The 26805-nt window shown below is 43.3% G+C and overlaps 1 protein-coding gene across 14 annotated transcripts in view; it reads left to right on the forward strand.

Moving 5' to 3' along the window:
• Positions 1-26805, forward strand: part of smarca2 (SWI/SNF related BAF chromatin remodeling complex subunit ATPase 2) — a 130947-nt gene that overhangs the window by 75188 nt on the left and 28954 nt on the right. For 10 of the 14 annotated variants that reach the window (XM_031829514.1, XM_031829504.1, XM_031829509.1 and 7 more), the window contains 6 exons: positions 6298-6461; positions 6544-6819; positions 8006-8032; positions 11936-12013; positions 12688-12906; positions 21602-21825. In XM_031829514.1, coding sequence (XP_031685374.1) covers positions 6298-6461; positions 6544-6819; positions 8006-8032; positions 11936-12013; positions 12688-12906; positions 21602-21825 — 988 coding nt within the window. The remainder of the gene's footprint in view (positions 1-6297; positions 6462-6543; positions 6820-8005; positions 8033-11935; positions 12014-12687; positions 12907-21601; positions 21826-26805) is intronic. The other 4 variants (XM_031829511.1, XM_031829513.1, XM_031829512.1 and 1 more) reach the window with 2 other exon arrangements.

Consider the following 26805-nt stretch of genomic DNA (forward strand, 5'->3'; position numbering starts at 1 on the left):
CAGGGAAACAACAAGTCTAGTTGCATCCAAGTCCAGGGTAGCCCAACTTAAGAAAATGACGCTGCCACGCCTGGAGCTCATGGGAGCTGTGATTGGAGCGAGACTAGCAAACAACTTGATGACCACACTGAAAATGGAAGAAAAACAGATCAAAATGTGGACAGACTCGATGATCGTGCTGCATTGGATTTGCAGCTCAGCTCAGAAATGGAAACAGTTTGTTGTGAACAGAGTGACGGAGATCCAGTCCTTGACCAATCCAGAGTCATGGTCACATATTGAAGGGAAAACTAATCCAGCTGACCTCCCTACCAGAGGACAAACTGTTCAAAACTTGACACAGAGCGAGCTATGGTGGAATGGACCCAGAATTCTGACATCACCCAATCAGTCCGAAGAGACTGATGATAACAAGGTTCCGGAAGAGGTGAATATAGAACTCAAGTCCAGTTGCCAGGTTACTGTACAACACGCAGCAAACAGCACAGAGAGCACTGAACCTGTGTTGGAGCTTGAAAGGTACTGCAAACTGAAAAGAGTGTTCAGAGTCACCGCCTGGATAAAGAGATTCATAGCCAATGCTCGTACAACCATAAAGATGCAAGGTGAACTGACTGCTGACGAACTGTTCGATGCAGAAAAGTACTGGATTATGGTAACACAACAACAGAGTTTTGGACAGGAGATCAAACTACCGAAGGCAGGAAAAAGCCTAAACAATGACTGTAAAATCAGAGAACTGAAACCTTTCCTGGACGAACACGAACTGCTCAGTGTAGGAGGAAGGCTGCAACAGTCCAACTTCACATTCAGAGAGCAGCACCCATGGGTTCTGCCCAATAAGTACAGATACTCAGAAATGCTGATACAGTACCACCATGAGAAGGTGATGCATTCTGGAGCAAGTGACACTCAGCACCCAACGTTACACAAGCGGGAAATGACACGCAGATGGAAGTACAGGCAGAGACTTGTGACCAGTTTCTGGAACAGTTGGCGAAGAGACTACTTGCTGGATCTAAAGTCAGCACACCGCTGTGACACACCACAGCCCACCCCACTGAAGGCGGGTGACGTTGTACTCATTGGAGAAGATAACCTACCCAGACAAACCTGGAAACTAGGAAAGATTGAGGAGCTGTTTCCAGGCCGAGATGGCTTAGTTAGATCATGTTCAGTTCGTACTGCTTCAGGGACTTTGTTGAGGAGACCTATTCAGTTGATATACTGCCTAGAGATCTAGATTAACACAATTGTTCATCGGGGGGGGGGGGGGGGATGTTGTAACTTTAATGTGTTAGAGTTAATGTTTAAGTTTATTCTTTGAGCTGAGATATTTGAGATATTTCTTTAGATTTATTTGCATATGTAATTGTATTGGGTTGTGTTGAATTACGCTTTTTGACTGCAAGTCCCAGAATGCCTTGCGAGAGGAATGAGTGATTGCGCGCCAATTATGTGCAGGTGCAGGGATTGTGGCTGACTTTCCGACAGCATCTTACCTGCATTGCTCTGTACCAAAACAATTGTTGTTAAATGTAACGTAAACAAGTATTCTTACTAAAAGAAGCTTTCGTATCAAAACCTTAATTTGAAGTTAGTTAATCTAAAATATATAGGGTAAAGAGGCTATAAAAGTAGAGGCTATATACAGTAGAGGCTATATAGGGTAGAGGGGCTATATACAGTAGAGAAGCTATATAGGGTAGAGAGGCTATACAAGTAGAGGCTAGTAGAGGCTATATACAGTAGAGGCTATATAGGGTAGAGAGGCTATATACGGTAGAGAGTCTATATACAGTAGAGGCTATATAGGGTAGAGGGGCTATAAAAGTAGAGGGGCTATAAAAGTAGAGGGGCTATAAAAGTAGAGGGGCTATAAAAGTAGAGGGGCTATAAAAGTAGAGGGGCTATATACAGTAGAGGCTATATACAGTAGAGGCTATATACAGTAGAGGCTATATACAGTAGGGGCTATATACAGTAGAGGGGCTATATACAGTAGAGGGGCTATATACAGTAGAGGGGCTATATACAGTAGAGGGGCTATATACAGTAGAGAGGCTATATAGGGTAGAGAGGCTATATACAGTAGAGAGGCTATATAGGGTAGAGAGGCTATATACAGACACCGGTTAGGCAGACTGATTGAGGTAGTATGTACATATAGATATGGTTAAAGTGACTATGCATATATGATAAACAGAGAGCAGCAGCAGCGTAAAAAGAAGGGTTGGGGGGGAACACAATGTAAATAGTCCGGGTAGCCAATTGATTACCTGTTCAGGAGTCTTATGGCTTGGGGGTAAAAACTGTTGAGAAGCCTTTTTGTCCAAGACTTGGCACTCCGGTACTGCTTGCCATGCGGTAGCAGAGAGAACAGTCTATGACTGGGGTGGCTGGGGTCTTTCACAATTTTTAGGGCCTTCCTCTGACACCGCCTGGTGTAGAGGTCCTGGATGGCAGGAGGCTTGGCCCCAGTGATGTACTGGGCCGTACGCATTACCCTCATTAGTGCGTACGGCCCAGGTAGCGTGGTAACGTTCTTTGCTTCACGGAAACATGGCTCACTGGAGAGACGCTATCAAATCAAATGTATTTATATAGCCCTTCGTACATCAGCTGATATCTCAAAGTGCTGTACAGAAACCCAGCCTAAAACCCCAAACAGCAAGCAATGCAGGTGTAGAAGCACGGTGGCTAGGAAAAACTCCCTAGAAAGGCCAAAACCTAGGAAGAAACCTAGAGAGGAACCAGGCTATGTGGGGTGGCCAGTCCTCTTCTGGCTGTGCCGGGTGGAGATTATAACAGAACATGGCCAAGATGTTCAAATGTTCATAAATGACCAGCATGGTCGAATAATAATAAGGCAGAACAGTTGAAACTGGAGCAGCAGTTATCGGAGGCGGTGCAGCCAGCGGGTTTCTCCACGCATCGCGCCGAATGAAACAAACATCTTTCTGGTAAGAAGAGGGGCGGGGGCGTATACCTTATGGCTAACGAGACATGGTGTGATGAAAGAAACATACAGGAACTCAAATCCTTCTGTTCACCTGATTTAGAATTCCTCACAATCAAATGTAGACCGCATTATCTACCAAGAGAATTCTCCTCGATTATAATCACAGCCGTATATATCCCCCCCCAAGCAGACACATCGATGGCCCTGAACGAACTTTATTTGACTCTTTGCAAACTGGAATCCATTTATCCGGAGGCTGCATTCATTGTAGCTGGGGATTTTAACAAGGCTAATCTGAAAACAAGACTCCCTAAATTTTATCAGCATATCGATTGCGCAACCAGGGGTGGAAAAACCTTGGATCATTGTTACTCTAACTTCCGCGACGCATATAAGGCCCTGCCCCGCCCCCCTTTCGGAAAAGCTGACCACGACTCCATTTTGTTGATCCCTGCCTACAGACAGAAACTAAAACAAGAAGCTCCCACGCTGAGGTCTGTCCAACGCTGGTCCGACCAAGCTGATTCCACACTCCAAGACTGCTTCCATCACGTGGACTGGGATATGTTTCGTATTGCATCAGATAACAATATTGACGAATACGCTGATTCGGTGTGCGAGTTCATTAGAACGTGCGTTGAAGATGTCGTTCCCATAGCAACGATTAAAACATTCCCTAACCAGAAACCGTGGATTGATGGCAGCATTCGCGTGAAACTGAAAGCGCGAACCACTGCTTTTAATCAGGGCAAGGTGACTGGTAACATGACCGAATACAAACAGTGCAGCTATTCCCTCCCTCAGTGCAGCTATTCCCTCCGCTATCACTAGCCACTTTAAACAATGCTACCTTATATAATGTTACTTACCCTACATTATTCATCTCATATGCATACGTATATACTGTACTCTATATCATCGACTGCATCCTTATGTAATACATGTATCACTAGCCATTTTAACTATGCCACTTTGTTTACATACTCATCTCATATGTATATACTGTACTCGATACCATCTACTGTATCTTGCCTATGCTGCTCTGTACCATCACTCATTCATATATCCTTATGTACATATTCTTTATCCCCTTACACTGTGTATAAGACAGTAGTTTGGGAATTGTTAGTTAGATTACTTGTTGGTTATTACTGCATTGTCGGAACTAGAAGCACAAGCATTTCGCTACACTCGCATTAACATCTGCTAACCATGTGTATGTGACAAATACAATTTGATTTGATTTGCCTTGCGGTCAAAGGCCGAGCAATTGCCGTACCAGGCAGTGATGCAACCGGTCAGGATGCTCTCGATGTTGCAGCTGTAGAACCTTTTGAGGATCTCAGGACCCATGCCAAATCTTTTTAGTTTCTTGAGGGGGAATAGCCTTTGTCGTGCCCTCTTCACGACTGTCTTGGTGTGTGTGTACCATTCTAGTTTGTTGTCGATGTGGACACCAATGAACTTGAAGCTCTCAACCTCTCAACCTGCTCCACTACAGCCCTGTCGATGTGAATGGGGGCGTGCTCGGTCCTCTTTTTCCTCTAGTCCACAATCATCTCCTTAGTCCTGATCACGTTGAGGGAGAGGTTGTTATTCTGGCTCCACCCGGCCAGGTCTCTGACCTCCTCCCTATAGGCTGTCTCGTCGTTGTCGGTGATCAGGCCTACCACTGTTGTCTGCAAACTTAATGATGGTGTTGGAGTCGTGCCTGGCCATTCAGTCGTGGGTGAACAGGGAGTACAGGAGGGGACTGAGCATGCACCCCTGGGGAGCTCCAGTGTTGAGGATCAACGTGCAGATGTGTTGTTACCTACCCTCACCACCAGGGGGCGGCCCGTCAGGAAGTACTTGATGGGAGGTAGGTGTTTAGTCCCAGGATCCTTAGCTTAGTGATGAGCTTTGATGGCACTATGATGTTGAACGCTGAGCTGTAGTCAATGAATAGCATTCTCACATAAGTGTTCCTTTTGTCCATCTGTGGATCTGTTTGGGTGGTATGCAAATTGAGTGGGTCTAGTGTTTCTAGGATAATGGTGTTGATGTGAGCCATTACCAACCTTTCAAAGCACTTCATGGCTACGGATGTGAGTGCTACGGGTCTGTAATCATTCACGCACACAAGCCTAGTGCGTACAAAAACATGTATCACACAAACAGAGGAATAAATACATGTAGATTGATTAGAGAATGAAAACCAGGTGTGCAGGGAACAAGACAAAACAAATGGATACATGAAAAATGGAGCGGCGATGGCTAGAAAGCCGGTGACGTCAACCGCCGGACGCCTCCCGAACAAGGAGAGGAGCCGACTTCGGCGGAAGCCGTGACAATCCGGCTCCTTGTCCTCTACCTGCGTCGCTTCCTCTTGCAAATAACGGGGATGTCAGCCCTGTCGGGTGTTTGGAGAATGTCCTGTGCTTATTACTTGTTGTAGATAAAAATCTTTGTTTAATCCGAGGTGAGTGATCTCTGTCCTGATATCCAGAAGCTCTTTTCTGCCGTAAGATACGGTTGCAGAAACATTATGCACAAAATAAGAAAAAAAACATAGTAGCACAATTGGTTGGGCGCCCGTAAAACTGCTGTAACGGCTTTCTTCCTGGGAAGGAGAGGACCAAAGCGCAGCGTGGTAAGTGTCCATGGTTATTAAATGACAGAAACTCAACATGAACACACTACAAAACAATAAACGTGGCAAAACCCAAAACAGTCCTATCTGGTGCAGAGAACACAAAGACAGGAAACAATCACCCACAAACCCCAACACAAAACAAGCTACCTAAATATGGTTCCCAATCAGAGACAATGACTAACACCTGCCTCTGATTGAGAACCATATCAGGCCAAACATAGAAATAGACAAACTAGACACACAACATAGAATGCCCACCCAGCTCACATCCTGACGAACACTAAAACAAGGAAAACACACAAGAACTATGGTCAGAACGTGACAACTGCTGCCATTTCTTCCAGCGCCATTTTAGATTGACTTGCGCCTTGACTGTATGCATCTCTGACCCTAAACTTTAACCATACCTCGACTTCCACTACCTATGCCTATACGGTATGAAATTGTCTTAACTTTAACCTAATCCAAATGCAGCCTCCTTTACCTGCGCCTCAACAATGTTTTCACCTGTTTTCATCAGTTTATGACAGGTGTATTGAAGTACGGTGCTTGTGATTGTCCCGTGCTTCTACACCTGCATTGCTTGCTGTTTGGGGTTTTAGGCTGGGTTTCTGTACAGCACTTTGAGATATCAGCTGATGTACGAAGGGCTATATAAATAAATTTGATTTGATTTGGTATGTGTTGCTGTGTGTTGTAGGCACCACCAAGTCTGAGGACCGTGCGGCGCTGCTGAAGAAGTTCAATGAGAAAGGTTCCCAGTACTTTGTGTTCCTACTGAGCACCAGAGCCGGGGGACTGGGCCTCAACCTGCAGGCTGCGGACACTGTGGTCATCTTTGACTCTGACTGGAACCCTCACCAGGTACACACACACACACACACACACACACATTCTAGTTACCCCTGGCTAACCCTGTAGTTTCTCTGTTCTGATTGGCTCCCAGGACCTCCAAGCCCAGGACAGGGCTCATCGTATTGGTCAGAAGAACGAGGTGCGTGTTCTGCGTCTGTGTACGGTCAACAGTGTGGAGGAGAAGATCCTAGCGGCTGCTAAGTACAAACTGAACGTGGACCAGAAGGTGATTCAAGCCGGGATGTTTGACCAGAAGTCCTCCAGCCACGAGAGGAGAGCCTTTTTACAGGCCATACTGGAAACAGAAGAGCAGAATGAGGTTGGTCACGGTGGCGTGGGAATAAAGATTAAATGCAGTTCCTTGCAGGTATGTTGGAGATGTTCACACATTCACCTAGATCCATGTAACACAACTGATCTAGAGGGTTGAGCCATGTAACACAACTGATCTAGAGGGTTGATCCATGTAACACAACTGATCTAGAGGGTTGAGCCATGTAACACAACTGATCTAGTGAGGAACATAAAACCAAAGTGCCCAGATACAAAAACTATTCAACAATGTTCAAACTCACCTAGCCTCGTTCAACCATGCTAAAACTCACCTAGCCTCGTTCAACCATGCTAAAACTCACTTAGCCTCGTTCAACCATGCTAAAACTCACTTAGCCTCGTTCAACCATGCTAAAACTCACTTAGCCTCGTTCAACCATGCTAAAACTCACTTAGCCTCGTTCAACCATGCTAAAACTCACTTAGCCTCGTTCAACCATGCTAAAACTCACCTAGCCTCGTTCAACCATGCTAAAACTCACTTAGCCTCGTTCAACCATGCTGAAACTCACTTAGCCTCGTTCAACCATGCTGAAACTCACTTAGCCTCGTTCAACCATGCTAAAACTCACTTAGCCTCGTTCAACCATGCTAAAACTCACTTAGCCTCGTTCAACCATGCTAAAACTCACTTAGCCTCGTTCAACCATGCTAAAACTCACTTAGCCTCGTTCAACCATGCTAAAACTCACTTAGCCTCGTTCAACCATGCTAAAACTCACTTAGCCTCGTTCAACCATGCTAAAACTCACTTAGCCTCGTTCAACCATGCTAAAACTCACTTAGCCTCGTTCAACCATGCTAAAACTCACTTAGCCTCGTTCAACCATGCTAAAACTCACTTAGCCTCGTTCAACCATGCTAAAACTCACTTAGCCTCGTTCAACCATGCTAAAACTCACTTAGCCTCGTTCAACCATGCTGAAATTACTTATTCTCATTCAACCATGTTAAAACTCACATCGCCTCGTTCAACCATGCTAAAACTCACTGACAGTATATGGAAAACATAGATGAATGAAACCAGTTAGTTTAGGTGAGATCAGTACTGAGGAAATTCCAAAGCACACAGAATGCATACCATACCATGTTATACTATTTGCATCTACAATGTGCAGCTTATGCTTGATCCATTATCCTCAACATGGTAGAAGCCTTAACAAAGGCACCTTATAATGTGAATGTTTCCTGTGTTCTTGTGTTTTTCCTTCTAAATGAAGGAGGAAGAGAAAAGTCAGGTGGCTATGGTAATTAACAACTGTTATTTGCATCATATTGTGGCTATGGTAATTAAGAACTGTTATTTGCATCATATTGTGGCTATGGTAATTAAGAACTGTTATTTGCATCATATTGTGGCTATGGTAATTAAGAACTGTTATTTGCATCATATTGTGGCTATGGTAATTAACAACTGTTATTTGCATCATATTGTGGCTATGGTAATTAACAACTGTTATTATCATCATATTGTGGCTATGGTAATTAACAACTGTTATTATCATCATATTGTGGCTATAGTAATTAACAACTGTTATTATCATCATATTGTCATCTACGTTTTCCGGCATAACATCAGCCTGTATGAGTGGCTGGCTGGCCGGCTGGCTGGCTGGACAGGAATAGGAGTAGGTCGGCCCCAGAGGCTGGCTGGCCGGCTGGCTGGCTGGCTGGCTGGCCGGCTGGCTGGCCGGCTGGCTGGCTGGCCGGCTGGCTGGCTGGACAGGAATAGGAGTAGGTCGGCCCCAGAGGCTGATCTAGGATATGTTTTATATATTGTATTAAGGTTCAGGTTAAAAAAGGTTTGGACTGGGGGGAGGGTAAGCTGATCTTAGACCAGTGCCCACAGCCAATTTCTATCTCGAATGGCTGGCTGACTACTGCATGGCTTTGTGAAGCCCAGTAGGCAATGCAATCCGTGTTCAATACGATACAATACACTACAGGTACACAATACATTACAGGTACAGCATACAATACATTACAGGTACAGCATACAATACAGGTACAGCATACAATACAGGTACAGCATACAATACAGGTACAACATACAATACAGGTACAACATACAATACAGGTACAGCATACAATACAGGTACAGCATACAATACAGGTACAACATACATTACAGGTACAACATACAATACAGGTACAACATACAATACAGGTACAGCATACAATACAGGTACAGCATACAATACAGGTACAGCATACAATACAGGTACAACATACAATACAGGTACAGCATACAATACAGGTACAGCATACAATACAGGTACAGCATACATTACAGGTACAACATACAATACAGGTACAGCATACAATACAGGTACAGCATACAATACAGGTACAACATACAATACAATACAGGTACAACATACAATACAGGTACAACATACAATACAGGTACAACATACAATACAATACAGGTACAACATACAATACATTACAGGTACAGCATACAATACAGGTACAGCATACAATACAGGTACAACATACAATACAATACAGGTACAGCATACAATACAGGCACAACATACAATACAGGTACAGCATACAATACAGGTACAACATACAATACAATACAGGTACAGCATACAATACAGGTACAACATACAATACAGGTACAACATACAATACAGGTACAGCATACAATACAGGTACAACATACAATACAGGTACAACATACAATACAGGTACAACATACAATACAGGTACAGCATACAATACAGGTACAGCATACAATACAGGTACAACATACAATACAGGTACAACATACAATACACTACAGGTACAGCATACAATACAATAAGGTACAACATACAATGCACTACAGGTACAACATACAATACATTACAGGTACAGCATACAATACAGGTACAACATACAATACAGGTACAACATACAATACAGGTACAGCATACAATACAATACAGGTACAACATACAATACACTACAGGTACAACATACAATACATTACAGGTACAGCATACAATACAGGTACAACATACAATACAGGTACAACATACAATACAGGTACAGCATACAATACAATAAGGTACAACATACAATACACTACAGGTACAACATACAATACACTACAGGTACAGCATACAATACAGGTACAGCATACAATACAATAAGGTACAACATACAATACACTACAGGTACAACATACAATACACTACAGGTACAGCATACAATACAGGTACAGCATACAATACAATAAGGTGCAACATACAATAAAGGTACAACATACATACAGGTACAGCATACAATACAGGTACAGCATACAATACAATACAATACAGGTCCAGCATACAATACAATACAGGTCCAGCATACAATACATGTACAGCACACAATACAGATACAGCATACAATACAATACAATACAGGTGCAGCATTCTATTCCAGTACAGGTACAGTATACGGTACAATACAAGTACAGCATACACTACAGGTCCAGCAAACAATACACTACAGGTACAGCATACAATGCACTACAGGTACAGCATACAATGCAATAAGTAGAATACCCTGGTACAGCATACTACAATGCAGTAGAATACCCTGGTACAGCATACTACAATGCAGTAGAATACCCTGGTACAGCATACAATGCAGTAGAATACCCTGGTACAGCATACTACAATGCAGTAGAATACCCTGGTACAGCATACAATGCAGTAGAATACCCTGGTACAGCATACTACAATGCAGTAGAATAACCTGGTACAGCATACTACAATGCAATAGAATACCCTGGTACAGCATACAATGCAATAGAATACCCTGGTACAGCATACTACAATGCAATAGATTACCCTGGTACAGCATACAATGCAACAGAATACCCTAGTAGAGCATACTACAATGCAATAGAATACCCTGGTAAAGCGTACAATGCAGTAGAATACCCTGGTACAGCATACTACAATGCAATAGAATACCCCGGTACAGCATACAATGCAGTAGAATACCCTGGTACAGCATACAATGCAGTAGAATACCCTGGTACAGCATACAATGCAGTAGAATACCCTGGTACAGCATACAATGCAGTAGAATACCCTGGTACAGCATACAATACAGTAGAATACCCTGGTACAGCATACAATGCAGTAGAATACCCTGGTACAGCATACAATGCAATAGAATACCCTGGTACAGCATACAATGCAGTAGAATACCCTGGTACAGCATACTACAATGCAATAGAATACCCTGGTACAGCATACTACAATGCAGTAGAATACCCTGGTACAGCATACAATACAGTAGAATACCCTGGTACAGCATACTACAATGCAGTAGAATACCCTGGTACAGCATACTACAATGCAGTAGAATACCCTGGTACAGCATACTACAATGCAGTAGAATACCCTAGTAGAGCATACTACAATGCAATAAAATACCCTGGTACAGCATACAATGCAGTAGAATACCCTGGTACAGCATACTACAATGCAATAAAATACCCTGGTACAGCGTACAATGCAACAGAATACCCTGGTACAGCGTACTACATTGCAATGCAGGTATAAAATACAATATAGGTACATCATACAATACAATGCAGGTACAGCACAAAACACAGGTACAGTATACGGTACAATACAGGTACAGTATACGGTACAACACAGGTACAGTATACGGTACAATACAGGTACAGTATACGGTACAATACAGGTACAGTATACGGTACAACACAGGTACAGTATACGGTACAACACAGGTACAGTATACGGTACAACACAGGTACAGTATACGGTACAACACAGGTACAGTATACGGTACAACACAGGTACAGTATACGGTACAATACAGGTACAGTATACGGTACAATATAGGTACAGTATACGGTACAATACAGGTACAGTACAGGTACAGTACAGGTACAGTATACGGTACAGTACAGGTACAGTATACGGTACAATACAGGTACAGTACAGGTACAGTATACGGTACAATACAGGTACAATACAGGTACAGTATACGGTACAATACAGGTACGGCATACAATACAGGTACAGTATACGGTACAATACAGTTACGGCATACAATACAGAAACAGCATACATCTGTACTGTCTGATGTCTCGTTCTGTACTGTCTGATGTCTGTCTTTTTGTACTGTGTCTGTAGGAGGAAGACGAGGTGCCTGATGATGAGACTCTGAACCAGATGATCGCCCGTAATGAGGATGAGTTTGAGCTGTTCATGGTGAGAAGCACATTACATTAACAGCCTTTGGTATGGTGCTTTCGAGACATTGATATGAGTTTGAATACTGACACAATAAGATCACTATAGGGTAAAGGTTAGGGTAAAGGTTAAGGTAAAGGTTGGGATAAAGGTTAGGGAAAGCGTAAAGGTTAGGGTAAAAGTTAGGATTTAAGGTAAAGGTTAGGGTCAGAGTAAAGGTTAGGATTAAGGTAAAGGTTAGGGAAAGGGTAAAGGTTAGGATTAAGGTAAAGGTTAGGATTAAGGTAAAGGTTAGGGAAAGGGTAAAGGTTAGGGGTAAAGGCTGGGATAAAGGTTAGGGAAAGGGTAAAGGTTAGGGGTAAGGTTAGGGGTAAAGGCTGGGATAAAGGTTAGGGAAAGGGTAAAGGTTAGGGAAAGGGTAAAGGATAAAGGTTAGGGAAAGGGTAGAGGTTAGGGAAAGGGTAAAGGATAAAGGTTAGGGAAAGGGTAAAGGTTAGGGATAAGGTTATGTTAAAAGTTAGGGTAAAGGTACATTTTTGGGTTAAGGTAAAGGTTAGGGTTAGTGTAAAGGTTAGGTTAACATGTTATTGTTACGGTAAAGGTTAGGGTAAGGGTAAAGGTTATGGTTACGGTAAAGGTTAGGGTTAGGCTAAAGGTTAGGGTTAGAAATCAAAGTGTTGTTTCTTCTTTAGAGTATGGACCTGGACCGGCGGCGGGAGGATGCCAGGAACCCTAAAAGGATGCCACGTCTGATGGAGGAGGATGAGCTGCCATCTTGGATCGTCAAGGATGACGCAGAGGTGGAGCGGCTCACTTGCGAGGAAGAGGAAGAGAAGATCTTCGGCCGAGGATCACGCAGGAGAGGTGACGTTGACTACAGCGACGCCCTGACAGAGAAACAGTGGCTCAGGGTAGGCTGGAACATATTATTTTATTCTCAATAATAACTTAATTATAATAACTTAACTTAATAACTTATTTATAAAGATTAAACAAAACATAGAAACAATGGCTCAGGGTTTGCCAGAATCAAATTCTTAATCCCATTAACCCCCTAGTGGTAGGGAGAGCTAAATAACCCTAGGGAATGGGACAATATTACATCACTTGCAAACAGCAGAAGCTGTCAAAGGATAGCCTACCACGCAATTCAGTAAAGTGCTGTTTACGGCCTTGTGTTTTTCACAATGTCTGTATTGGCGGCAGTACTAACTTTCCTTATATTTCTCATGCAACAAATATGAATGAAGAATGGAGTAAGACCCACTTAGAATTTGTGGCATGCACTACTCTGCACTAGCAATATGGCGCCGATAGTTAGGGCAGCTCTGCTTCTAGTTCCTAAGCAACTTTGCAGTATTTTGTTTTTTTGTGTGTTATTTCTTAATTATTAGCCCAGGAATTTTTTTGTGATATTACATACATCCGTAAATAACTTTTGGATATCAGACCGGCGGTAACTCACCAGCATTACGACTGGGAATATGACTTTCCCGAATTGGATCCTTTGTTCGTACCCCCAAGGGCAATTGAACTGATTCCAGAGGCTGATCCAAAACACAGCCGGTGGAGAAGAGGTATTTGGAGTGGACTTGTTCTCCGACTCAGGAGGCATGCACACCATCCACCGCTTCCGAGTGTATTACTCGCTAATGTTCAGTTTCTGGATAATAAAGTAGACGAGTTCAGGGCGAGGATCTCCTTCCAGAGAGACATCAGGGATTATAACATACTCTGTTTCACAGAAACATGGCTCTCTCGGGATATACTGTCTTTGTCCATACAGCCAGCTCGGTTCTCAGTATATCGCGCAGACTGGAATAAAAAACTCTCCAGGAAGAAGAAAGGCGGGGGTGTATGTTTCATGATTAACTACTCATGGTGTGATTGTGATAACATACATAAACACAAGTCCTTTTTTTCACCAGGCCGAGAAAACCTCACAATCAAATGTTGACCTTACTACCTACCAAGAGAATTCTCTTTGGTTATAGTCATAGCCATGTATATTTCCCCTCAAAGTGATACCACAACAGCCCACAAAGTACTACACTGGACTTTATGCAAACTTTATTACACATATCCTGAGGCCACATTTGTTGTAGCTGGGGATTTTAACAAAGCAAATTTAAGAAAAAACACCATCAAAGTTCTATCAACTTATTGACTGTAGTACTCGCGCTGCTAAAACACTCGACCACTGCTACTGGTCCTCCCCCACCCTCCGCAATCACATCTCCATTTTGCTCCGTGCTAACTCTCGTCTGAATCCACGCTGCAAGATTGTTTTGATCACGCAGACTGGGATATGTTCCGGGTAGCCTCTGAGAATAACATTGACAAATGCACTGATTTGGTGACTGAGTTTATCAGGAAGTGTATAGGGGATGTTGTACCCACTGTGATTGTTAAAATCTACCCTAACCAGAAACTGGAAATCGCATTTCATCATGGCAAGGTGACTGGGAATATGGCCGAATACAAACAGTGTAGTTTTTCACTCTGTAGGCAATCAAACAGGAAAAACTTCATTCTAGAGACAAAGTGGAGTCACAATTCAACGGCTCAGACACAAGACGTATGTGGCAGGGTCTGCAGACAATCACGGACTACAAAAGGAAAACCAGCCACTTCGCGGAAACCGACATCTTCCTTCCAGGCAAGCTAAAGACCTTCTTTGCCCGCTTTGAGGATAACACACTGCCACTGACGTGGCCTGCTACCAAGGATTGTGGGCTCTCCTTCTCCGTGGCCGACGTGAGTAAGACATGTAAATGTGTTAACCCTCGCAAGGCTGCCGGCCCAGACGGCATCCTTAGCTGCGTCCTCAGAGCATGCACAGACCAGCTGGCTGGAGTGTTTACGGACATATTCAATCTCTCCCTATCCCAGTCTGCTGTCCCCACGCTCCGTATCACTCACTTCTGTCGTCATGAAGAGCTTTGAGAGTCTAGTTAATGATCATATCACCCTACCTGACATCCTAGACCCACTTCAATTTGCTTACCACCCCAATAGATCCACAGACGATGCAATCACACTGCACACTAGCCCTATCCCATCTGGACAAGAGGAATACCTATTCATTGACTACAGCTCAGCATTCAACACCATAGTACCCTCCAAGCTCATAATTTAGCTTGTGGCCCTGGGTCTGAACCCCGCCCTGTGCAACTGGGTCCTGGACTTCCTGATGGGCCGCCCCCAGGTGGTGAAGGTTGGAAACAACACCTCCACTTCGCTGATCTTCAACACTGGGGATCCCAAGGGTGCGTTCTGAGCCCTCTCCTGTACTCCATGTTCACCTGCATGGGTGAACAGGGAGTACAGGAGAGGGCTCAGAACGCCTCCAACTCAATCATCAAGTTTGCAGACGACACAACAGTAGTAGGCCTGATTACCAACAATGATGAGACGGCCTACAGAGAGGAGATGAGGGTATAGGGTGCCAGGAAGAAAAAAAAATCGACAAAACAAAGGAGCTGATCGTGGACTTCAGGAAACTGCAGAGGGAGCACGCCCCTGTCCACATCGACAGGACTGCAGTGGAGCAGGTGGAAAGTTTTAAGTTTCTCTGCGTGATGCCCAACGCATCATCAGGGGCAAACTACCTGCCCTCCAGGACACCTACAGCACCCAAAGTCACAGGAAGGCATGTCACATCAAGGACAACAACTACCCGAGCCACTGCCTGTTCACCCCACTATCATCTAGAATGTGATGTCAGTACAGGTCCATCGAAGCTGGTACCGAAGCTGTGTTTCAGTCTATCTCAAGGCCATCAGACTGTTAAATAGCAATGACTAGGCGGATATCACCTGGTTACTTAACCCTGCACCTTAGAGGATGCTGCCCCATATACAAAGACTTGAAATCACTGGCCACTTTAACTTCTTGACGCTACCCATCCCGTTAGCGGGATCATTTTCGTCAGCAACCGCTGAATAGCATAGCTCCACAGTCAAATAATATTACTAAAAAATATTCATATTCTTGAAATCACAAGTGCAATATTGCAAAACACAGTTTAGCCTTTTGTTAATCCACCTGTCGTCTCAGATTTTGAAATTATGCTTTACAGCGAAAGCAATCCAAGCGTTTGTGTAAGTTTATCGATAGCATAACAAAACATTATGTACACTAAGCATTAAGTAGCTAGGTCACGAAAATCTGAAAAGCAATCAAATGAGTCGTTTACCTTTGATGATCTTCGGATGTTTTCACTCACGAGACTCCCAGTTACGCAACAAATGTTCCCTTTGTTCCATAAAGATAATTTTTATACCCAAAATACCTCAGTTTGTTTGTCGCGTTATGTTCAGAAATCCACAGGAAAGAGCGGTCACTACAACGCAGATGTATATTCCAAATAATATCCATAATGTCCACAGACACATGTCAAACGTTTTTTTATAATCAATCCTCAGGTATTTTAAAAAATATATATTCAATAATATATCAACCGGGTGTGTAGGTTTTTCAATAACACCGGGAGAAACAATAGCCGCATTACTCTGTAGCGCAAAACTCATTCTGAGAGCCCCCACCCATCCACTTACGCAATGTGATCTTTCACGCTCATTTTTCAAAATAAAAGCCTGAAACTATGTCTAAAGACTGTTGACACCTTATGGAAGCCATAGAAACAGGAATCTGGTTGATATCCCTTTAAATGGAGGATGGGCATGCATAGGAACAGAGAGGTTTCGAAATAAGAGGCACTTCCTGATTGGATTTTCATCAGGTTTTCGCCTGCAATATCAGTTCTCACAGACAATATTTTCACAGTTTTGGAAACTTTAGAGTGTTTTCAATCTTAATCTGACAATTATATGCATATTCTAGTTTCTGGGGCTGAGAAAACGAAAAGCGAAAGTACTGCCCCCTACACGCAAAAGGTTAATAATGGAACACTAGTCACTAATAATGTTAAAACTAATAATGTCAAAATGTTTACACAGATCAGGCAGAGTAGGATTAGCTCAGTTTCAAAGGTGTTTATTCAAATAATAGTCCAAAAGAAAAGAATAGGTCTCCCCCAAGAGACCTTCTCCGGGATACCTTCTTCTGGGCTTCGGGTCCCCAACTATACAGGAGTCCTTTCCTCCCCCAGTCTCTTCCCTGTGTGCTGCTCTTCTGGCAGCTTTATTGGAGTTGTACAGCTGGTGAGCAATCAGCCCTTGATTACTCCCCAATCAGCCCCAATTAGTCCTGGCCGGAGAGCACGTCGAGACCTGGCACGTCCAGCAGATGGAGCCATCGCCTCATGATTTATACTCCGTCTGTCACCAGGCCTCGACGAGTCTCCCCCTGTCGGCTGACCTGCTGTACGCCACAACATATTTTTGCTTTACTCATCTCATATGTATATACTGTATTCTATTATACTGTATTTTGGTCAATGCCACTCCAAAATGTCTCATCTAATATTTATATATTAATTTATTCTTTTACTTTTAGGGTGTTTGTATTGTTGTGAAAATGGTTAGATATTACTGCACTATTACTGCACAGCTAGAAACCCAAGCGTTTCGCTTCACCCGCAATAACATCTGCTAAACATGTTTGTGGCAAATACAATTTGATTTGATTTGAAACAGGACTTTAATTTCAAAATAGCAGTTTGACAGGTTTAATTTTCTGCCATTTCTTGGGGATTAATTATTAATCAGTGGAAGCAAATAAAACCAAATAAAACCACTGTTCTGAACTGTTTTAGGGTCTGTACTCAGGTCAGCTACATAGCTGTACATCCATAGTACATGTCTTTTACATGTCTTATACCAAATGTGTTAGGGTCTGTACTCAGGTCAGCTACATAGCTGTACGCCCATAGCATTCAGGTCTTTAATCAAATGTTTTAGGGTCTGTACTCAGGTCAGCTACATAGCTGTACGTCCATAGCGTTCAGGTCTTTAATCAAATGTGTTAGGGTCTGTACTAGAGGTCGACCGATTATGAATTTTCATTGGAGGACCAAAAAAAGACGATACCGATTAATCGGATGATTTATTTAAAATAAAACATTTAAAAAATGTATTTGTAATAAATACAATTTCAACAATACTGAATTAACACTTATTTTAACTTTATATAATACATCAATAAAATCAATTTAGCCTCAAATAAATAATGAAACATGTTCAATTTGGTTTAAATAATGCAAAAACAAAGTGTTGGAGAAGAAAGTAAAAGTGCAATATGTGCCATGTAAGAAAGCTAACGTTTCAGTTCCTTGCTCAGAACATGAGACCATATGAAAGCTGGTGGTTCCTTTTAACATGAGTATTCAATATTCCCAGGTAAGAAGTTTTAGGTTGTAGTTATTATAGGAATTATAGGACTATTTCTTTCTACCATTTGTATTTCATTAACCTTTGACTATTGGATGTTCTTATAGGCACTTTAGTATTGCCAGTGTAACAGTATAGCTTCCGTCCCTCTCCTCGCTCCTATCTGGGCTCGAACCAGGAACACAACGACAACAGCCACCCTCGAAGCAGCGTTACCCATCGATCCACAAAAGCCGAAACAACCACTCCAAGTCTCAGAGCGAGTGAGGTTTCAAACGCTATTAGCGCGCACCCCGCTAACTAGCTAGCCATTTCACATCGGTTACACCAGCCTAATCTCATTAGTTGATAGGCTTGAAGTCATAAACAGCTCAATAGCTGCTGGCAAACGCACGAAAGTGCTGTTTGAATGAATGCTTACGAGCCTGCTGCTGCCTACCATCGCTCAGTCAGACTGCTCTATCAAATCATAGACTTAGTTATAACATGATAACACACAGAAATACGAGCCTTTGGTCATTAATATGGTCGAATCCGGAAACTATCATCTCGAAAACAAGACGTTTATTATTTCAGTGAAATACGGAACCGTTCCGTATTTTATCTAACGGGTGGCATCCATCAGTCTAAATATTCCTGTTACATTGCACAACCTTCAATGTTATGTCTTAATTATGTGGCATTCTGGCAAATTAGGCGGCCCAAACTGTTGCATATCCACTGACTCTGCGTGCAATGAACGCAAGAGAAGTGACACAATTTCACCTGGTTAATGGTGCCTGCTAACCTGGATTTCTTTTAAGTATGCAGATTTAAAATATATACTTCTGTGATTTTAAGAAAGGCATTGATGTTTATGGTTAGGTACACATTGGAGCAACAGTACACACAGCATCGATTATATGCAACGCAGGACATGCTAGATCTACTAGTGATATCATCAACCATGTGTAGTTAACTAGTGATTATGATTGATTGTTTTTTATAAGATAAGTTTAGTGCTAGCTAGCAACTTACCTTGGCTTACTGCATTCGCGTAACAGGCAGGCTCCTCGTGGAGTGCAATGTAATCAGGTGGTTAGAGCGTTGGACTAGTTAACTAATCCCCCGAGCTGACAAGGTAAAAATCTGTCGTTCTGCCCCTGAACGAGGCAGTTAACCCACCGTTCCTTTTACCAAATGTTTTAGGGTCTGTACACAGATCAGCTACATAGCTGTACAACTCTTGCGTTGTATTGGCTGTGTACTTAGGGTCGTTGTCCTGTTGGAAGGTGAACCTTCACCCCAGTCTGAGATCCTGAGCGCTCTGGAGCAGGTTTTCAACAACGATCTCTCTGTACTTTGCTCCGTTCATCTTTCCCTTGAAACTGACTAGTTTCCCAGTCCCTGCCGCTGAAAAACATCCCCACAGCATGATGCTGCCACTTCCATGCTTCAACGTAGGGATGGTGACAGGTTTCCTCCAGACGTGGCGCTTAGTATTCAGGTCAAAGAGAGCAATCTTGGTTTCATCAGACCAGAGAATATTGTTTCTCATGGTCTGAGAGTTGCCTTAGATGCCTTTTGGCAAACTCCAAGCGGGCTGTCATGTTCCTTTTACTGAGGAGTGGCTTCCGGTTGTCCTTCTGGAAGGTTCTATCATCTCCACAGAGGAACTCTGGAGCTATGTCAGAGTGACCATCAGGTTCTTGGTCACCTCCCTGACCAATACCCTTTGCCCCCGATTACTCAGTTTGGCTGGGCGGCCAGCTCTAGGAAGAGTCTTGGTGGTTCCAAACTTCTTCCATTTAATAATGATGGAGGCCACTGTGTTTTTGGGGACCTTCAATGCCGCAGAATTGTTTTGGTACCCTTCCCCAGACCTGTGCCCCGACACAATCCTGTCTCGGAGCTCTACGGACAATTAATTCGACCTCATGGACTGGTTTTTGCTCTGACTTGCCCTGTCAACTGTGGGACCTTATATAGACAGGTGTGTGCCTTTCCAAATCATGTCAAATCAATTGAATTTACCACAGGTTGACTCCAATCAAGTGGTAGACACATTTCAAGTTTGATCATTGGAAACTCAATACCAAACAGGCCCCCATTAACATCGACAGGGCTGAAGTGGAGTTTCTTGGTTTCCAAATCACCAAAGTCCAAACACACCAAGACAGTTGTGAAGAGGGCACGACAACACCTTTTTCCCCTCAGGAGACTTAAAGGATTTGGCATGGGTCCCCAGATCCTCAAACAATTCTACAGCTGCACCATCGAGAGCATCCTGATCGGTTGATTCACCGCCTGGTATGGCAACTGCAGAGGGTAGTGCATAAGGCCCAATACATCACTGGGGCCAAGTTTCCTAACATCCAGGACCTATATACTAGGCAGTGTCAAAGGAAGGCCCAAAAAATTGTCAAAGACACCAGTCACCCAAGTCACAGACTGGTCTCTCTGCTACCGCACGGCAAGTGGTACAGAAACGCCAAGTCTTGGACCAAAAAGCTCCTTAACAGCTTTTACCCCCAAGCCATAAGACTGCAGAACAATTGATCAAATGGCTACCCGGACTATTTACATTGACCCCCCCCCCTTTGTTTTTACACTGCTGCTACTCGCTGTTTATTATCTATGTGTCACTTTACAAATTACCTCAACTAACTGGTGCCCCCTTCACATTGAATCGGTACCGGTACCCCCTGTCTATAGCCTCGTTATTGTTATGTCATTTTATTGTGTTACTTTTTGAATTATAATTTTTTTTTTTTACGTTTGTTTATTTAGTAAATATTTTTTTAACTCTATTTCTTGAACTGCATTGTTGGTTAAGGGCTTGTAAGTAACTATTTCACGGTAAGGTCTACACTTGTATTCGGCGCATGTGACAAATAAAATTTGATTTGATTTGAGTCTCATAGCAAAGGTTCAATAATTATGTAAATAAGTTATTTGTTTCTTATTTAAAATACATTTACAAAAAGGTCTAACCTGTTTTTGCTTTGTCATTATGGGGTATTGTGTGTAGATTGATGAGGAAAACATTTAATTTAATACATTTTAGAATAAGGCTGTACCGTAACAAAATGTGAAAAAAGTCAAGGGGTCTGAATACTTTCCGAATACTGAATACTTTCAGTTTCATAACTAGAAGTCCTACGAACACATGCTTAATACTGTTAGACAGGTAAGAATTGTGGCATTCTGAAACAATGTGACTACTACAGCTGCACATTTGTTCTTAGCTCATTAGTTCAGTCTGTAACCAGAACAATGGGAAGGACAGCTACAGTATATGAGTGCATTTTTATCTGTGTGTCGCCCTCTACAGGCAGTAGAGGATGGTAACCTGGAGGAAATGGAGGAAGAGATCCGTCTGAAGAAGTCGAGGAAGAGGAGGAGACGAGGGGAGAAGGACGGAGGGAGGGAAGAGGGAGGAGAGAAGGCAAAGAAGAGGCGTGGACGTCCCCCTGCCGAGAAGCTGTCCCCCAACCCCCCCAAACTCACCAAACAGATGAACGCCATCATCGACACCGTCATCAACTACAGAGACAGGTAAGAGAACCATAGCAGGAGAGAGTGGTGATACCCCCAACCAGTCCTCTAGTACCTGGGTTGCACATGTTTTCTATAGTCCAGCAATAGTATCCCTGATTCAATTATTGAGAGTTGTGATAGTGTTTAGCCAGTATTCCTCTGGGGTTCCTATATCAGTATCATGCTCTGTCCTCTGGGGTTCCTATATCAGTATCGTCCTCTGGGGTTCCTATATCAGTATTGTCCTCTGGGGGTTCCTATATCAGTATCATGCTCTGTCCTCTGGGGTTCCTATATCAGTATCATGCTCTGTCCTCTGGGGTTCCTATATCATTATCATGCTCTGGGGTTCCTATATCATTATCATGCTCTGGGGTTCCTATATCAGTATCATGCTCTGGGGTTCCTACAGTGGGGAAAAAAAGTATTTAGTCAGCCACCAATTGTGCAAGTTCTCCCACTTAAAAAGATGAGAGAGGCCTGTAATTTTCATCATAGGTTCACTTCAACTATGACAGACAAAATGAGGGGGAAAAATCCAGAAAATCACATTGTAGGATTTTTTATGAAGTTATTTGCAAATTATGGTGGAAAATAAGTATTTGGTCACCTACAAACAAGCAACATTTCTGGCTCTCACAGACCTGTAACTTCTTCTTTAAGAGGCTCCTCTCTCCACTCGTTACCTGTATTAATGGCACCTGTTTGAACTTGTTATCAGTATAAAAGACACCTGTCCACAACCTCAAACAGTCACACTCCAAACTCCACTATGGCCAAGACCAAAGAGCTGTCAAAGGAAACCAGAGAGAGCTGTCAAAGGAAAGAGCTGTCAAAGGACACCAATGACCTGCAGAGAGCTGGGACCAAAGTAACAAAGCCTACCATCAGTAACACACTACGCCGCCAGGGACTCAAATCCTGCAGTGCCAGACGTGTCCCCCTGCTTAAGCCAGTACATGTCCAGGCCTGTCTGAAGTTTGCTAGAGAGCTGGATGATCCAGAAGAAGATTGGGAGAATGTCATACGGTCAGATGAAACCAAAATATAACTTTTTGGTGAAAACTCAACTCGTCATGTTTGGAGGACAAAGAATGCTGAGTTGCATCCAAAGAACACCATACCTACTGTGAAGCAAGGGGGCGGAAACATCATGCTTTGGGGCTGTTTTTCTACAAAGAGACCAGGAAGACTGATCCGTGTAAAGGAAAGAATGAATTGGGCCATGTATCGTGAGATTTTGAGTGGAAACCTCCTTCCATCAGCAAGGGCATTGACGATGAAACGTGGCTGGGTCTTTCAGCATGACAATGATCCCAAACACACCGCCCAGGCAACGAAGGAGTGGCTTCGTAAAAAGCATTTCAAGGTCCTGGAGTGGCCTAGCCAGTCTCCAGATCTCAACCCCATAGAAAATCTTTGGAGGGAGTTGAAAGTCCGTGTTGCCCAGCAACAGCCCCAAAACATCACTGCTCTAGAGGAGATATGCATGGAGGAATGGGCCAAAATACCAGCAACAGTGTGTAAACCTTGTGAAGACTTAAGGAAAACGTTTGATCTCTGTCATTGCCAACAAAGGGTATATAACAAAGTATTGAGATAAACTTTTGTTAATGACCAAATACTTATTTTCCATAATTTGCAAATAAATTAATAAAAAATCCTACAATGTGATTTTCTGGATTTTTTTTCTTTCATTTTGTCTGTCATAGTTTAAGTGTACCTATGATGAAAATTACAAGCCTCTCTCATCTTTTTAAGTGGGAGAACTTGCACAATTGGTGGCTGACTAAATACTTTTTTGCCCCACTGTATATCGGTATCGTCCTCTGGGGTTCCTATATCAGTATCATGCTCTGTCCTCTGGGGTTCCTATATCAGTATCGTCCTCTGGCAGTTCCTATATCAGTATCATGCTCTGTCCTTTGCGGTTCCTATATCAGTATTGTCCTCTGAGGGTTCCTATATCAGTATCATGCTCTGTCCTCTGGGGTTCCTATATCAGTATCATGCTCTGTCCTCTGGGGTTCCTATATCAGTATTGTCCTCTGGGGGTTCCTATATCAGTATCATGCTCTGTCCTCTGGGGTTCCTATATCAGTATCGTCCTCTGGGGTTCCTATATCAGTATCGTGCTCTGTCCTTTGGGGTTCCTATATCAGTATTGTCCTCTGGGGGTTCCTATATCAGTATCATGCTCTGTCCTCTGGGGTTCCTATATCAGTATCATGCTCTGTCCTCTGGGGTTCCTATATCAGTATCATGCTCTGTCCTCTGGGGTTCCTATATCAGTATCGTCCTCTGGCGGTTCCTATATCAGTATCATGATCTGTCCTCTGGGGTTCCTATATCGTCCTCTGGGGTTCCTATATCAGTATCGTCCTCTGGGGCTCCTATATCAGTATTGTCCTCTTGGGTTCCTATATCAGTATCGTCCTCTGGGGTTCCTATATCAGTATCGTCCTCTGGGGTTCCTATGTCAGTATCGTCCTCTGGGGTTCCTATATCAGTATCGTCCTCTGGGGTTCCTATATCAATATCGTCCTCTGTCCTCTGGGGCTCCTATATCAGTATTGTCTTCTTGGGTTCCTATATCAGTATCGTCCTCTGGGGTTCCTATATCAATATCGTCCTCTGTCCTCTGGGGCTCCTATATCAGTATCGTCCTCTGGGGTTCCTATATCAATATCGTCCTCTGTCCTCTGGGGCTCCTATATCAGTATCGTCCTCTGGGGTTCCTATATCAATATCGTCCTCTGTCCTCTGGGGTTCCTATATCAGTATCGTCGTCTGGGGTTCCTATATCAGTATCGTCCTCTGTCCTCTGGGGCTCCTATATCAGTATTGTCCTCTGGGGTTCCTATATCAGTATCGTCCTCTGGGGCTCCTATATCAATATCGTCCTCTGGGGGTTCCTATATCAGTATCGTCGTCTGGGGTTCCTATATCAGTATCGTCCTCTGGGGCTCCTATATCAATATTGTCCTCTTGGGTTCCTATATCAGTATTGTCCTCTGTCCTCTGGGGCTCCTATATCAGTAGTGTCCTCTGTCCTCTGGGGCTCCTATATCAGTAGTGTCCTCTGTCCTCTGGGGTTCCTATGTCAGTAGTGTCCTCTGGGGTTCCTATATCAGTAGTGTCCTCTGGGGCTCCTATATCAGTAGTGTCCTCTGTCCTCTGGTGCTCCTATATCAGTAGTGTCCTCTGGGGTTCCTATATCAGTAGTGTCCTCTGGGGCTCCTATATCAGTAGTGTCCTCTGGGGTTCCTATATCAGTAGTGTCCTCTGGGGCTCCTATATCAGTAGTGTCCTCTGGGGTTCCTATATCAGTATTGTCCTCTGGGACTCCTATATCAGTATTGTCCTCTGTCCTCTGGGGCTCCTATATCAGTATTGTCCTCTGGGGCTCCTATATCAGTAGTGTCCTCTGGGGTTCCTATATCAGTATTGTCCTCTGGGGTTCCTATATCAGTATTGTCCTCTGTGGCTTCTATATCAGTATTGTCCTCTGGGTTCCTATATCAGTATTGTTCTCTGTCCTCTGGGGTTCCTATATCAGTATCGTCATTTGGGGTTCTATATCAGTAGTTTCCTCTGGGGTTCCTTTTTCAGTGCCGTGCTCTGTCTGTAGCTGGAGTGTTTGACAGGCACATGTTTGGAGCTACACATGGAAACATTCCTCCCCTACTCCCCAGTCAGCCTAACCCTAACCCGCTGAACACCAGGATGATTTAATGGATTAAGTCATCTTTGAGCCACAAAACATCATGCTTTGTGGATTGAAAAACCTTTTTCCTCACCTCCCCTCTCTTCTCCAGCCGTGATTGGGAGTCCCATAGGGCGGCGCACAATTGCCCCAGCGTCGCAGTGCTAGCTGTGCCATCAGAGACTCTGGGTTCGAGCCCAATTGGCCTAGCGTCGTCCGGGTTAGGGAGGGTTTGACCGGTAGGGATATCCTTGTCTCATCGCGCACTAGCGACTCCTGTGGTGGGCACCAGGTCGCCAGGTGCACAGTGTTTTCTCCGACACATATGTGCGGCTAGCTTCCGGGTTGGATGCACTCTGTGTTAAGAAGCAGTGTGGCTTGGTCGAAATCCATGTTTCGGAGGACACATGGATTTCGACCTTCGTCTCTCCTGAGCCCGGGAGTTGTAGCGATGAGACAAGATAATCCTCAGGTTGTCAATGGTCTAAATAATTGATCATATTTAAACGGGACAATAGCGTATTCAATAGAAAGGAAAAACAACGAAGGGTGCGCGCAAACCAGCATTCCAGCATTCTTCCTCAGGCCACTCATTCTTCAGAAAACAAGCCTTAAACAATGTCTAAAGACTGTTGACATCTAGTGGAAACCATAGGAACTGCAATATGGGTCCTAACCCATTAAATACTCTATAGGCATTCAATTGAAAATACCCACATCAAAAATCCCACTTCCTGGATATATTTTCCTCAGGTTTTCATCTGCCATATTTCTGTTATACTCACAGACATTGTTTTAACAGTTTTGGAAACTTTAGAGTGTTTTCTATCCAAATCTACCAATTATATGCATATCCTAGCTTCTGGTCCTGAGTAACAGGCAGTTTACTTTGAGCCCGCTTCTCTTCCAGATGTCGAAATACTTCCCCCAAGCCATAAGAAGTTAACTTCTTGCGTCGAGCAATCCTGTATAATCATACAGCGTAATCATAGCCTCAAGCTCATTACCATAACGCAACGTTAACTATTCATGAAAATCGCAAATGAAATGAAAGAAATATATTCACTCACAAGCTTAGCCTTTTGTTAACAACACTGTCATCTCAGATTTTCAAAATATGCTTTTCAACCATAGCTACACAAGCATTTGTGTAAGAGTATTGATAGCTAGCATAGCATTAAGCCTAGCATTCAGCAGGCAACATTTTCACAAAAACAAGAAAAGCATTCAAATAAAATCATTTACCTTTGAAGAACTTTGGATGTTTTCAATGAGGAGACTCTCAGTTAGAT

This window comes from Oncorhynchus kisutch, linkage group LG8 (genome assembly GCF_002021735.2).
Source record: "Oncorhynchus kisutch isolate 150728-3 linkage group LG8, Okis_V2, whole genome shotgun sequence".
In the NCBI taxonomy this organism is placed as follows: domain Eukaryota; kingdom Metazoa; phylum Chordata; class Actinopteri; order Salmoniformes; family Salmonidae; genus Oncorhynchus; species Oncorhynchus kisutch.